Source organism: Psittacula echo (genome assembly GCF_963264785.1).
Source record: "Psittacula echo genome assembly, chromosome: 14".
NCBI lineage: Eukaryota > Metazoa > Chordata > Aves > Psittaciformes > Psittacidae > Psittacula > Psittacula echo.
Window position 1 is genome coordinate 4,211,461 of NC_137750.1, and position 16,405 is coordinate 4,227,865.

Below are 16,405 nucleotides of genomic sequence, written 5' to 3' on the forward strand. Positions count from 1 at the left end.
GGTAGACACTGTGTATATGTAAGCAGATGGTTGTTGAGGTATCTTTTATATGCATTAATGTAATAAATAATACATTTTGTTGCAAAGCGATGTACAGTGGCACAAATTAACAATCCGCATAGAGTGTTTGAACAGCCTTTGTGAAAGTGACATTTCATTTACCTGCGTCAGGTTCTTGGTCTGTAATTTTAAGCAGCATTTGGAGGATTATGTTGGAAATCAGCCAGCCTGAAGCCATTAAAATGGCTGTGATCAACAATTCACAATCTTTTCTGAATGTAAGGAAAGCTCCGCTTGGCATAATTATTTAAAGCCAAGGTCACAGAAAGTATTTAAACCTTTGAAATTCATCATTAAAGGATTAATTTTAACTCAGGAAGACATTGTCATTTTTGCTTAAAAATGAAATTTGAATCTCAATTCTTTTCTTTCTTTGATCTTTTTTTACATGTGTAGTATAGCAAAAGAAAAGTTAACTTCTTTACATCCTCAAATTAAAGTTACAAATAATCCTTCATAGGGCAATATCTTTAATAGTCTTGAATTGTCAGTTCTGTCAGAAATACTATTTTTTTTAATTTGGTGGATTTTTTCCTATTTTTCCAAAGAAATTGCTAATTTGAAGCTATATTAGCTGCTATTGAATTATTTTTTATTATTTAGCCTACTTCCCTATTTTTACTTCTAATAAGAAGAGCACATGTTGGGAAAAGAGAGGAGGAGGGGAGAAAGGTATCTCTGATGGAAAGTCTCTCACAAACACGTGAAAATACCCTGCAGTACCTTCAAATCTTCATTTGAAGTTTCTGTCTTCCATATGTAGAGCTGTGGAAATTGGCTACAAAGTCCAAAAGTCAAAGTAGCTTAGAGAGCAAGCTCCATTTACAGCTCAAAAGTTACAGTTTCAGCTAACCTAGTTCAAATCTTGATCCTATTAAAGTCCACAGCACTTGGATAAAATCTCCTTCATCAAAGGAGAGGGGAAAAAAAGCATTTTATTTGCAGCATTAGTCTTGTTTTTAAAAGTCCTTTTATTTTTCTAGCAAATCCTGTTGTCCTGAAATTTAAGATAATCTGGGAGAAAAAATTCTCCTCTGAATTTACTTTTTTCCCCTGCCAATTCTTTCAAGATTGCTTAAAAATCCAAGGGGAAGCTGAATTTCACTGTTAGGCTTGGAACATCTGTCTGTCCGTATTTTCTGAAGGTCAGGCCATTCCCAAGTGAAGGTTCTCATCCTTGTGGTCTGTTTTGTGAGTTAGAACAGTGATTTCTGTGTGGATTGCTTTGTGTAATTGTGCACTGTTGTTCACATGAACATGATTAAATACAAATGAAATGGCTGGCGCTTAAGTGAAAGGTAAAAATGGGTAGAAGGAGATACAGAATTCCGATGGCGTTGCCCTCCCCATATCCCTGTTCCAGTGGGGATGTGAAGGGGGAGAGGGGAGCAGAAATAGAGGAACAGTTTTCATTGCAAGCACACGGGACACTTAGATAGTTGTTGGTATTTGTAGATAGCTTTTCAATCTTAGGGACACATAATTTACTGAGGTCTTTAGTTTTCTCTTGCTTAAAAATCTCAGCTTTAAAGGTAGTACATTGTTTATTGTAGTGTATATTTGATTTTGTTAGTGATTCCAGCATATAATGCTAGAAAGTTGCTCAATAAACATACTACAGTAATGTTTTTGAACCTGTGATTTTAAAAGCAAGTATCTTTTGACAGTTACTGCATTTCCCAGTCCCTAGGGAAAGTTAGGTGGGAAGAATGTAGAGAAATCAGGAGTGAAGTTATGCCAAAAAAAAATATCCCGGACAAAACCAGGCTACCTGAAAAGAAGGGAGGGTTGAAGGAAGGTGTTTTAAGATTTGGTTTCATCCCTCACTATCCTGCTGATTTGATTGGTAATAAGTTAAACTGATTTCCACAAGTCTGGTTTGCTTGTGACACCCTTGGTAGCTTCTCTGCTCTTGCTGGGGCAGGGCAGGAATTCATCTTTAGCCTTGATTTTTGCTGGATCAGGTGCTGCAGCCCAGTCACATGTAATCACCTTATTGCTAACCTTTTGAGATGTAACATGGTAGTTATATTAGAACACATACCCACCTTCTCGGGTAAGGATAACAAATGTTAATGCCCTTAAGGTCGGGTAAGCCATGCTGGACATTAATGAGACAAAGCTGATAGCATGGAGAAATTGAAACTGCACTTTTCATGTTCTGAGGACTTCAGTACTTCCATAATATCTGTTATCAGTCTCTAATATAAAAATGACTTCAGAATAGCTCCAATTTATTTCTTGACTATTAGGTCAGAAATCTTAAATATCATTTCAGAAGCAGACTTGTATTCAAGCATAATGATTTTGATTTACATTTAAAGAATAGATTTAATTCATTTGCATTTCATGATATCAAGTGATTATCACATTTTCTGATGTGATGGTAATTTTATTTCTTTTATTTGAATCTATATCTCATTATAATGAAAGAAAACATACACTGTTTAAGAAATAAACATGTTAGAGAATTAGAGTACTGTAGTTGGATTCCACTAATGACTGATTTCAGCAGGAGGCAGGTGTGTTGTACGTTGCATCAGCAGCACTTATGGCACAAATACGAATCAGCCAGGTGTAATGGACTGCACAGGGCTCATGAGCGTTTTCAGATTTGCCAGAAATTGCTAAAAGCAAGAGACAAACTGCATTTCTAAGTGTGTGCAGATGTGAGGCTTGGCTAACGCCACTGTTCATAACGTTCAACTGTGGTATTTTCTTGGCAAAGATGAGTGTTCAGAAAGCACAACCTGAGCAGATCAGTAGACATGCTAATGATGCTCAAAGGAAGCAAACTTGGAACAATGAAAGTATCCCATAGAAGAGCTCTTTGAGCAGCACACATGAGTAAATTGGAGTGGGACAAAAAGGTGTGGTGAGGTTTTTTTCTTCTCTAAATAATTTTCAACATTTAGCTTTTTATTGACTTCTTTTCTGTGTTTAAATAGATATTTTGAGTCATCATGTTAAATCTTCATGTAGGTTCCAGGAACATCTAATTCTCTTCCAGTGCTGCTTTTCTTGTGGAGAAATAATTTACATTTTTGTGTATTGACTGTACTAAACACAGATGAGATTTGATTACAGGATGAAGCTGTAGTCAAAAAAGTCAAACACTTTAGTTTCTGGGCTGCAGCTCTTCTGATTTTAGGACAGTTGTGACATAGTTCATTCTGGAGAGACAGGACTTCAAAATGGCAGTGCAACCTGGCCAGAGCCAGGCAAGTCATGCTTGAAGACTTTAATGATGGAGCGGTTAATTGTAGTCTGAGATTTCTATTATTTTAAGTAAATACGGACATTTACAATGTTTTCTAGTCTATACCTGTTGTAATCATTCCACCGACATCTGGTGGGAAGTCAACATAAAACTGAAATGGTGAGGGAATTCAAAGATCACTGTGTAAGTGACCACTTTCCTAATTAAGAGTAAGTATTCTATTTAATAGTTGTGGTTTAATATCATGGTTTTGTAACAGGGCCTTTTTCAAAGATTGGAAGACAGTGGCCTATAATTGGAAGCTGCTTCATTTTTGAGCAGCTTCTACTTGCATGCAGTTGGCAAATAAGGTACTAATAATGTGTTCCAGAGAGCAAGTTAGTCCTTCCTTTAGCATCAAGCTTTGTGATGCTGGATTAATTAACTAGTACAGCCCTAGGATGGGGTCCAGTTGGACATATTCATTGGGCATATTTTCATACTGCGTATGTAGGAATACCTTTAATTCACAGTATCTGTTCTGGCACTGTACTCATATAGATGATGTCACACTCTTCAGCACTGGCAAAGAAACAGAAGATGAAGGGAAAGAATATGACATCGTCAGAGATTAAAGAGATACTCCAAGAGATACTCTATTAAAAGTATTGAGTTTCCCCTAAGCGATTAAGTTACTTCTGCTTATAAAGAATAAGCATTGCATGCTTTCCATTAGATTACATTGTTCAATACTGTCTCTGTAGATCATGTTCTTCTCTGCCAACTCTTCATTTCATTAACTACCAAAAATGATTTCATCTTTGTATTAAGACCTTCTGGGAAGGGGACCATCTCTGCAGCAATTCCATAGGTTCCTGTGTAGACTTCTGAGCATAATGGAGCCTTTGATCTGAGTGACACCTTTCACTTCATTAACTTGAATAATAATAGCCATAGGACAGACAGCTTCATCTGTGTGAGCATCCAGATGAACTATTTCCACACTCATTGTAGTGATACCCTAGTTATTTACATGGGGGCAAATAGGTCAACCATAAAATGTGGACACATATTCTTCCTGAGTATAATGATACCATTAAGCTGGTATCTAATTATAATGTAGATGTATGTTTTTCTCCTTGCTGAATGCATCTAGGATCTCTACCAGTTGTTGCATATGTGCCATTTTTTTTTTACTAAAATTCTCCAAAGTTAGTTTGAATTTATTACATAGATTCTTTTTCTTGAGCCTTAGCTATGGATAAGCTAAAGAGCCTTTAATTCTTACCAAGAAGAATTAGCACAAGAAGTGTAGATTGTTTAATCTATAGCAAATTGAAGCCCAATTGAATCATTACCTCATTCTCTCCTTTCTTTTTCACCATACTATGTTTTGGAGAAGGCTGATTGCATGTAGGTGCAGTTTTCTCTAATTCACCAATTTTACTTATCTTTACATCCCAGGGTATGCTATAACACTGGCTATTTTCCAGTAATTCCAGCTGATTGTAATGCGAGATTACTTTTTATTTATTTTTATTTTTTAACAACTTGGCCAATTCATTCTTAGATTCTTTGAGAACTGTTGAATGAGCACCATCTGCTCTGAGTGCCCAGCCAGGGGCGAGAGGACAGATCCTACACTGATGCCCTAGTGCTGGATCCTGGTACCTGCAGCAATCACTGCTGACTTTAGTAGGGCTGGTTCATGCTTATGTTTGTGCAAACAACAGTAGCTGGTGTTTGTTACCTGGAGTCAGTAAGTACTAAGTGGAAATTTCCCCCAAACCTGAGTCAGCACAAGCCAAAGCAAAAGCTGCCCCATGGAACGTGTCCATCACATCCCTGCTTAGGTCGGTATTTGGGTATCTGAATTTTTTACTATAGCTTTATCTAGAAAAAGTGCTCAATTATCAAGACCAAACTAATAGATTGCAAACTAATATAAAACATCTTTACTGCATGTTTGAGTTCTGGCACAATTTGAAAACATTGTTTATACTTATTTGCTCTTTCTTCATATCTTTATAATAGAGAAAAGATGCAGGTGGCTTTCCCTCCCCCCCTTTTTTGAAGGGGAAGGAGTGTTTGGGAAATAGGAAGGGGTAAAATGATATTATTAGTCCTTCAGAGTCTTTAATGTGAAGAAACAAAAGTGTTCCAAAATGACTGGCTTACAGCTGCAGAACATGTCACGGAGTAAAACCCACCTTCATTAACTGAGTGAGAAAGAATTCTAATTGTCTTGAAGTTCTATGATCAGGCTGCGAATGCTTCATTGTAATGTGATACTAAAATGCCTCAATTATGATTTGTATATTTTGGTGCCAGAAGGTTTTTTTCTTATGCTGAATTATTAAGTTCTGTCAGCTGCTGGGCTGTCATATAGAGATACAGTAAATCACATTATATTTTGTCATGGATTACACAGAGCAATAAATTTGGGAACAGAGATCAAAGTAGTTTCACAATCACATCTGAGTGTAGGAGGGGTGTTTAACTTGTAGAAAATCTGATTTAGGTGAAACTGTTGCAGTTCTTGTGTGAATTTAAAATGAATTTGAGTGTTTGCTTGAAAATGAGTAAGGTACAAATCCCCACAAGAGTTCTCCTGTATTTAGTTCGGAGGAGTTAATTCTGACCTACAGCTTCGGGATGGAGAATGGATAAATAATTAAACATTGGGAATGTTAAGATTCTCACAGTGTCTTATTTATGGTTTTAAATGCTTTCATGATTGAGCAATATATTCCATTCTCTTTTTAATTGGGACTGTGCTGGACTTGTGCACAGTTAGTCATCGGGATGGTAATGCCTTCTGGCTCCGTGAAAGTTGTCATTCTTTTGGGGAAGCTTTGTTGTATTTAAAACTACAAAAAGTAATACAGCATAATCTTGCTAAGGAACACTGATTGCTTTAGATCAGAGATTTGTTAGGGGATTTTGTTGTATTTTCAGTGTTTGTCTTTCCAACTGTCAAAGCTTAACTTCTGTTTGGCTCTCATCTAATGATGTAACTTAGTAATGCCGACTTAACTTAGTAATGCTGAGTCTGTCCTTTCATTTCCAGTTTTCCTTCTATCTACAAAAAATGGTTCTATCTCAAAATGATACATATGTAGGATTTTTTCCTAGTCATTATCTTCTTAACACTTGCTTGTTATTGCCATGAAATTCAACTTAAAACAGCAATGGAGAATCTAAAGAATAAAAATCACATTTTTATCCTTTTACAGTCCTTTCAGGAGCTTTACAGTCTCTCCTTGGCAAAAATCAAGGCATATAAACTTAGCTGGTATAATGATAAAGTGCATGGGTCTCAGAAATCTCTGATTCCTGAAAGAATCATGTATTGTAAAGCTTGTACTTACTAGTCTTTAACTGGGACTACTCAAGTCCTGGATCAGTGTCACATCTTGGTACCATTGCCTTCTATTTGGGGAGGAAACTTTAGCTTTGACTTGCATCTTCAAAGATGTTTAATAGCCTTTCCCTTTGTGATTCTACTGGGTGTCAGCTGTTTGGGTACCAAAACCATCTGGGCCTGAGTGATACAAGCTATTCTGTAAACTTCTTTGTGTTAAAGTGGGAGAGAAGGACAGAGTGCACATGAACAAGTGAGGTGCCCAGTATTGCTGATGAATAAAGGCAGCTTGTAAAAGCTCAGATAATTCTCCTTGGGTGCATATTTTACTTATTAAGGCTCTGAAAAGGAAAATGCCACCACTTGTGATATAATATCTTAAGCCCACTTTAAATAACCATCTTAATTTAGTTGGAAAGAACAGGAGAAAACCAGGAAATACTAAAAATTGTAATCCAGAAATGTGTTCGTGCTGTACCAGATTGAGGCGTGTAGCAATGGGAAAACTGGGTTTTAGTACTCTGATGTGGAGAGTGTTGCAGTCTCAACATCTTCACTAGGTTCACTCAGTTCATCTTATTTGAGTGTTGAGCAAAAGGAGGAATTGTGCCATAATGTAAAAGCCACCTGCCTCTGAACTGACAAAAAAGTTAGTATCAATGGGAAGTTAACAAGAAATCCCAGGCAAAACTGTCTGGCGTGATAGATGGTAGATGAGGAACAGTTACATATATTATGATAGAGTACGTTGATAATTGGAATCTTTTCATTTTAGGAATCTCTGTCATCACAAAATACAACATTGATTTCCCTGATAGTCAGTTCTCAGATGATTGATGAGAATAAAACAAAGGGAAACTGGCCTGCTTTGCTCTTGCAGCCCAAGATCCCCCAGCCTGATGCTTATCAAATGAAGCAATCTTTTGGCAGAATGTCACAGTACATCTTCAGGTTAATCTATAGTTCCCTGTCTGTCGTTTAAATGCCTGGTGCTTGCATCAGTGCTATCTTGTATGAAGTATAGTTAAGGCATTGAACAATTTCATGTCGCAAAACCGCACTATTAGCCTGGTTTTGAAACCTTGTATTGTAGACAAGGCTTGTGTTTTAGGCCAAATTTTGTAGCTGGTGTTATATAAGGTGCCTAGCTCACTACAGTATTGAATAAAAATCAGTATTGATGATGCTGGGAAATATTTAGGTGCTCAGTAGATCCATTTAGATGAAGTGAGTAATTATATATGAGGATAAGGATGGTGGAACTGTCATCAGACACCATGCAGTTCAGTCTCATAGAAAACAAATGTCTATATTTAATTTCTCTACAGAATTTGAGGATAATTAGAAATGCACTGTTGGTTTAAATGGAAAGACTGGAAATCAGAGATTTCCTAAGGCACAAATTGTAGAAGCAGCTCTTCAGTAGGCCCCCATTAAACAGAGAATTGCAATACACTGCAGAAAGGCAATTCTCCATACAGGTAGAGTGTCAAATTCATTTCTATTCATTCTTGTTCTTTTCCCAGTGAGAAGTACTCAGCACATGAATGACAGGGTTTTTTTTCTCCTAAAGATATATGTTTAAAGGAAAAAAGAGAAAAGAAAGATTTATAGCCCTATGAAAGTGACATGGAAAATAGAATATTAATAGGATTTTGGGATTTCTATCATTCATTTTCAAAACCCTTGAAGTCGTTTAGTACTTGGCTAATTATTCTGTTAACATCATTTTGGATATTGAACTATTTTTAATGGTCTTTTGGGTGGCTCAAATTACATATTTGAACTGGTATGCTATTTCCTCTGTTACTGAGAGATTCAGCTTTCCTTTTGGTATCTGGTTGGTGGGGACAGCAGTAGAAAGAGCAAGATATTGGCATAGGGAGTCTCCCACTGTTGGTATTAGAGGTACATGAGGAAAATACATGTTTCAGGCTTTGAGGTCGAAATGAAATTTCTGTGTACAATCAGATGAACTTGAAAGGTGCTCTGCTAATCTCTGAAGTTTAAACAGATAGTGTACAGAGCCATTTAACATGCTTAATAACAAAAATTGCTCCAGTTCACCATCCTGAAGGTCATTTTCATTTGACATCTGTCAAATTACACAATCTTGAATTTTAGTACAAAGCATAATACTGTCAAACTTAAACAGAAATATTCCAGAATGTGGAGTGGTGTGTTGTTTTTTAAGGTAAATGGGCCCCATTTACATTAGTTCTTTGATGTTAAATTCTTTGCTGCACATCAGAGAACAGTTGCTTCTTCCCTGGAGCAAGTTTTCTTTCTTCTCCTTCCCCCACCCTTTGATTTTTTTCCTTCTTCTTTTTTTTTCCCCCCAGTTTGCTTACACTTTTATCTAACTAATTATGGAGGATCAGCCTCTGTATGGCCATCATTTAGCTAGTTGCAGGCATTTTGAAAGAATTACTCTTTCATAACTAGTACCCGAAACAGATTTCTTAAAGCTGCTTTTCTATTAGTGAATATGAGTGTTTGTATATATATGTATATAACCCTCTAGTTTATGAGAGTTATGTTTGTGAGGGTTTTATGTACTGGGAGATTGAAATCAAACTGAAACACCACTGAACCAGTCACAAACTGTAATTCATAGATAGATGAACAGGATTTCCCTGTGCATCCTTAACTCCTCCAGATCTATGTGCATTTGTGTTGCAGGAATTAGTTTTCCTATTAATTTTGTGCATAGTTGCAGTCTAACTTTCCAGCCAAAAATCCCCATTCCAAAGCTGGAAGATAGAGAGTCATGGAATCGTTTAGGTTGGAAAAGACCTTTAAGATCCTTGAGTCCAACTGTAAACCGGACACTGCCAAGTCCCACTAAACCATGTCCCTGTGCACAGATTTGGGCTGTTCCAGAAAATTCTCAACAGCTGCATTTTTGATAATCATTCAAGACGTCTTCAACGCCTTCATGGATGTTGGTGAAGGATGAAGTTGTCCGTGTGCCTGCCAACCCCATAGTGCAGCCAGAGCTACTACTGATGCTGCTGGTGAGCAGCCCCTGGGGCTGTTCAGGGCATGCAATCCATCAAGTAGAACTAGAAAAGTCCCCTTTAATACATCATATACCTTAAAAATAGCATACAGAAACTTTGCAATTCGGGTAGGACATGGTATGCTTTCATGGTGTGGTCCCACCATAGATCCTTTGCTCTTTCATTCTTAGCACTGCTGTTCTGTTTCATGAAAGGAAACACTGATGCTCAGCTTGTGTTAGAATAGCAGACACTAATTCAGATATCACGTCTCCAGTGCTGAAACCAGCTTTAATATTCATGTGAAATGTTTTGTTGAACACAAGAGGTTCCACTTAAACTTGAGAAGAAACTTCTTCTCAGTGAGGGTGACAGAACACTGGAACAGGCTGCCCAGGGAGGTTGTGGAGTCTCCTTCTCTGGAGACATTCAAAACCCGCCTGGACACATTCCTGTGTAACCTTATCTAGGTGTTCCTGCTCTGGCAGGGGGATTGGACTAGATGATCTTTTGAGGTCCCTTCCAATCTCTAACATACTGTGATACTGTGATACTGTGGTGCAGTTCTGCTCAGCAACCACAATATGATGCTTTGAGGCTTGTTGTAGAATTATAGTTGGTTTTTAAACCCAATTAACTGTAACAAGGACATAATCTTTTTAATGCAAAAGACCTCACTCTGTAATATAGAATAACTGCATGTAAAATTGTCCTAATCAGATAATTCAGCTAAAATATGTATTAACTGTGTGAAACTAAACAGAAGTTAATTTTTGAATTGGTGGAATTCCTCTATGGCTTATCCAATTGAAACCTTTTTATTCTAAGAATGGATATTACAATTGATATTTCTGACAAGTTTTTGCCAAGTGTGAATTCCAACAGCTGCCTCTCGCACACAGAAAACTAGTTTAAGACCATTAACTGTATTTGCAGCGCTGCCCATCTCTATAAAAAGAGTTAGACTTTAATGAATACTGGCTGACCCTCCAAATGTTCACCTTCCAGTTGGATTCTTATTCATTATGTTTCTGAAATAGCATGTAACCTGCAAGTGAGGGAATGCCCTTAAAATAATACAGAAGCAGCTTGTGCTTCATACAATGCATGAGCAGAGCAGCCTTTTATAAAAGGAAACTGCTGCTTGTGTACACCAGGCCATTTTGAACCTGCTCACTTGTCAAGATAAATGTAATATAAATCCCCTGTGATGTTCACAGTATGCAGCTATGTGTATTTACTTTGCTGTAAGTCATCCCTTCAAAAAAAAAGAAGGTAAAAAGGTGCTTTTTTGTATGTAGCAGTGCTGTGCCCCAGGGGAGGAGGTTTATGCCTCCCTAGGCTGCAAAGCAACAGCCTATAGGCGAGAGGTATTAAATTAGTTTAGTTGCAGGCTTTAAAAAGGGAAAAGTTTTGTATGTCTGCAGTAAAAGAAGATGAGGGAAAAGAGTGTTCCTGTGCATTGCTATGAGTTAGATCTTCTCAGCTGACCAGTGTGCTGTAACTTATGGTAACTGCTTCTGCAGAGCTTCGCTGGTGCTACCTGTGCAGTTTGTGATGATGCAAGACCTGTGCGGTCTTACAGATCCAACAGAAAAGCTGAAGTCAGCATGAGGCAGTAGTTGTTAGTGCCACAGGGTCAGGATACAGCCAGTTTTAGACAGCTAGAGCTGCTCTAAATGTGTTGTCACCATCTCCAGTGGCAGCTTTGGTAGCTCAGTACTTCTGAAAATCAGACCCCTCAAATAAAGATGTCTGGAACTGCAGTGAATGCACTAATTTGTGGTTGTTTGATGACTGGGAGACAACTTCCATATATATTTTGCTAATTGGTATTTGTTAAAGGCATTATAAAATAAAATGTCATAATTGCCTTTAAATAAACTGGTAGGATGTGCTTTCTTTGCCTTCAGTTAGGACTAAAGCACAGAAATTCGGCGTATCTTTCTTTTGGCTGACCTCTGTCATGTCTATCAGAGGTCATCCTGGTTCTACTCAGTGTGCGCAAACCATTTCCAATTTGTTTATGGAACTTATGAGTGGTTTTTTATTATTTATTGGGATTTCTTCTATGGGTTCAGGAGGTTATAAAGCTGCTTCTATGAAAGATGAAGACTTTTACCCCAGGCAAGTTGAGTGAGAGCAGCTGTAATGTGATCTTCTCTGCGGTGCTTGCTGACTGGTATCTCTCTGGGAGTAACAGCAATTTATATTATTACTGTAATTTATATTTTCACTTTCTTTCCCTAAAGATAAACTGGCAGATTCAGGCACTTGATGATATGCAGTGGTGGTAAAACATAATCTGAACCTAGACAATAGTGGAAGGAGTGTTAACATGGGTCAGCCTGAATACAAGGGGAAATGTAACACGCACAGAGCTCTCTAGCATAACTCCTTCTGTGTTGCTGCTCTCTTTCCATTTATGCAACCCCACAATATGCCCTTGCAGTGTTTGTGGCACACTTCAGATGGTAAATGTAGAAGAAGTGGAATTGCATTTGGTTGGTGCTCCAGAATTCTTGTATATGCTGTTTTAAAACAATAAGTAGTGCCATTATCTCTATTTATAACAAAAAACAACCAAGAACATGTGTTCTCAAAAATCACAAGTAGACAGTTTTGATTGGGTTTGATTAACTGGCTTTGATAAGAATTGGGTTTGATTCTTTGTAGATTTCTTAGTACCAACAAACAGATGACATATGGACCTCAAAGAGCTTCATAATCTCAGAATTTGAAGGGATTCAGAATCTTAAATTGTAGTATCATGTACAGCTTTAAGATTATTTTTAACTGGCTGTAATATACTTATCTTAAGCTGCACCATACAGAACTGCCTGGATTGCATAGGATGATTTGAGCCCTATCAACCCTGGTGGTGATTCGCAAACACTCTCTGCAACTTTAAGCTCCTAAATTTATAGTCCAGTAAAATCAATAAGAGTGTTTGCTTGACTGAAATCCCTGGTGTTTGCAGACATGGAGTTTCAGTCCTGCAGCTGGATCCACGCAGGGTTCAGAGGCTTTGGGGTAGTGGTCTCCTTGGCTTCTGTGGTCCCCCAAAACACACACTGGCACATGGGCAGCTGATAGAGCATGTGCTTGTGTGCTGGATGCTGCACCATAAAACTAAGGATGACAGATTAAAGATTTGAATGTGAGGTCAGATAGATTTGGAAAACTTAATCAGCTTAAATTTGCTTCAGGACTTGGCTTTGTAATATCCTGCCCCCCTCAGAAAATAGTTCTCTTAGACACCTGTCCTCAAACTTTAGAGCCAAGAACATGAGAGTGTTCAGCAGTTCATCCGAGGACAGTGTTTTGAGGCTGCTCTATCAATATAATGCCATGGCATTTTGCAGGAAAAATAAAAATCAAAGTTGTGCCCTGAAATGAAATTGAATTTGTTTTAAATTGTTAGTATTATTGAATTATTTTTGAAATTAAATTATGTGAGAAAAAAGAATTAAGAGCTGTTTTCCCCAGAGTTATAGAAATATTTGCTCATTGGGTTCCAATATGACAAAACCGCCTTGTTTTCAGTTTGTTCTATTCTTTATCTTCAAGTTGTGAAAAAAATGCTAGGAGCAGGAAAGAACTGGGTGTCCAGGAGCTCCCAGTTGGTTCAGCTGTGCATCGGGTCAATTTTCAGTGCAATCACCACCTTTAAACAGGAAGGGACGTGCAATGGGACAAAAGGCAGTTGCAGGCACCAGGCTGAGACATGAAGCTGCGTCCTCCATGTCCCCGTGCCTGGGACTTTCTCCTTCCCTTTTCCCTGCATTCAGAAATGAAGTCACCCCAATAAACTCCTGTGTGCCTTGCCTCCTGCCCCCCACACTCACTCACTCACTCACTCTCTGGTTTTTAATCTGCAAAAGTCTTTATGTTTTCCTAATAATTGGCAGCAGAGGTACAATTTCTCCCCTCTTTCAAGTGATGAATAGTTGGCCCGAGATCAAAGACAAGCCCTCGCGGTTTTTTGGCTGCCACAAAAGGGCGTTGGAGTTGGCGCGGGTCCCAGCCGCTCCGCGATAGGCATGTGGATGAGGTGCCAAGCGGAGGGGTCGGTGGCAAAGTGTCTGTACACGTTCTTCATCTGAGCTAATCTGGTTGCCTTTTGTGTGTGTTTCAGGCAAACTGCCGGCTAAAGCAGGCTGAAAAGGAGTACAGTCAGAAGCTGGCTAAATCCTCGCAGGTAGGTAGCGAGAAGACAGGAACCTCAGGTGAATGCATTTGATTTGGAAACTTGATGAGAAGTGTAATTATTTCTGTTCTGAAATGTAGGTCTTGACGATAACGAGAAGCCATAATCATTTCCCAATCCAGTGTCTGTCTTGCAGATTTTAACCTTTCAAATAACAAAGAGCATTAAAGCTGACTAAAAAATATGGGTGGCGTTTTTTTGAGTTCAAAATTTTATAGAATCCCAGCCTGGTTTGTGTTGGAAGGGACCTTAAAGCTCACCCAGTTCCAACCCCCTGCCATGGGCAGCGACACCTTCCACTAGACCAGGTTGCACCAAGCCCAACATGGCCTTGAAAACTGCCGAGGATGGGGCAGCCACAGCTTCTCTGGGCACCCTGTGCCAGCGCCTCAGCACCCTCACAGGGAAGAGCTTCTGCCTAAGAGCTCATCTCAATCTCCCCTCTGGCAGGTTAAAGCCATTCCCCTTGGCCTGTCCCTACAGGCCCTTGTCCAAAGCCCCTCTCAAGGTTTTCTCTCACCTCTTTAGGCACTGGAAACTGCTCTAAGGTCTCCCTGGAGCCTCTCTTCTCCAGGCTGAACAGGCCCAGCTCTCTCAGCCTGTCTTCACAGGAGAGGTGCTCCAGCCACCTACTTTTTCATCTCCTGAGCACTCAAGAGGTCTGAATCCTCCCCCAGTCAGTGGGAAGGGAAGGTGAGGTGCCGTGTTAAGCAGCTCATCTCATAAAATCAGGAATATTCACACAACCAGGGCTTGCATTTAGCGTTACAAGGTGATGGTTGCCAGTGCAGCCAATGGCAGAATGGTATTCCCAGTTCTGCCATCTCCGTGTTCATCATTGCTCCTAGGCCCTTCAGCATTTCTGCCCAGAATAGCACTTTGAAGAGTGTCTGTGTCCTGAAAGCAAAGTGGGTTTGACGTGAGTTGTTGTTCTTCAGAGTAGTCCTTTGAACATGGAAGAGGAAGATGGGTGTTGAATTTACATATATACTTAAAAATGAGAAGATAGGATGATTTTTAAATATTCCAGCTTTCAGTTTGATTGACAGGTAAAACTGAAGTGTGAAAACTGATGGAGATGCAACCAGAAGTTAAGCTTCTAATAGTAAGAAAATTGCCACGAGGTTTTATGTGAAGGTGTCATTCTTCTCATTCCTCCCAACCACTGCAGAATGCCTGCACTTGCAAAGTGTGTTTTCAGCAATAGTAGCGATAGTCTAATAATGCTCTTTAAAAATCAATAAAAACACTGCAAAGAATGGTTGAGAGGCCTCTAAACTGGGCAGAAGTGATCAGTGAGATAATAATAAGAAACTTCAAACTTTACTGGTTTACCAACATTTATTAAAACACAATTGGCTACCTTTGAGTTTCTGTAGCACTTGTCCAAATTGTGACTTTAGTTGTTTCACTGAAGTTTATTAGGCTATCACTGTTACACGCTACATTTTTTTCTCTGCATTTATCAGAATCATTGGTAAATAAGTTTTTACATTATATTTCTAAAACCTAATTTATATTTTCTGCACATGTATTTGCATACAGAGAGATTGTGAAGTCTCCATCCTTGGAGACACTCGAAACCTGACTGAGCTCTGGTGACCCTTCTACTCTCACCAGTTCCATGATTCGGTGATACATCAGAGAAGATGCTCTCCTAAATGTCTTTTAATAATTTGTTGAGGGCCTTATTTAGAAAGAAAGAAACAAACAAAACCCAACACCCCCCATTTTTTTATCTTGCCACCTGGATAGCGGAAAAATGATAAAGCTCAAAAAGTAACATTTATTGCATGCCAGACCTGAAGGAAGAGATCCCTTTCATTGCTGATTCTGTTTTACCTCTTGTAATTTTTATGCTGTTGTCATGCCTAGTGAGTGTAATCAGTCAGCCTCTCTGTGCCAGACATAGTTTACTGTCAATACAAAAATGGGTCTTGGTCCATTTGTTAAAGAGAGATGGAATAGAAGCATTTAATAATTTAAGCTTTCTGAATGTTTTAAACAAGAGCTGAGGGAAATTGCTGTAATTGTTAGAGTGGGAACACCTAGGTGCAAGGTAATGACTATTTAACCTCAATGTCATAATGAATTTTGTCAGACTGAAATTGTTTGGCCTGTAGAATAGTCTCAAAAGGAAAAATGTTGAGACTTTCTTTTTTCTTTAAACTAGGCATTGCTGTAGCTAACACACTCTTCTCTTACTGGGGAGAGATGGGCTCAGTGACCAGAACTGGCATCCCTCTGAACTTTCAGTGGCAGACACAACACATACATCATGTATCAGGGCTATTTGGCACAATAAAGGAGTTTCACCCTGGTGGCTGAATGTCTTTGCTTTGGTGGGCTTGAATCAAACCCCGAAGTTACTTGAACATTAGGGGGGTTTGTAGCTCAGTATTAATAATAGGTCAGTTGCAACTTTTCTTGTGGTCGTGTTGCTGACAACATCTGTCTAATCTTACTCTCTGTGGCCTCTTGGAACATTCACTTTTAACACCCACACAGAGGAGAGATTTCAAGACATTTCCTCTGAAGTTTATACAAAGTAAACAGATATTTTTTTCCTC

At 38.7% G+C, this 16,405-nt stretch overlaps 1 protein-coding gene across 1 annotated transcript in view; it reads left to right on the top strand.

Moving 5' to 3' along the window:
- The window catches only part of CEP112 (centrosomal protein 112), a gene marked incomplete at its 3' end in the record, with an annotated part of 157,642 nt that overhangs the window by 100,903 nt on the left and 40,334 nt on the right, over positions 1–16,405 (top strand). Inside the window, exon 22 of the mRNA XM_080629631.1 lies at positions 13,764–13,826. Coding sequence (XP_080485757.1) covers positions 13,764–13,826 — 63 coding nt within the window. The remainder of the gene's footprint in view (positions 1–13,763; positions 13,827–16,405) is intronic.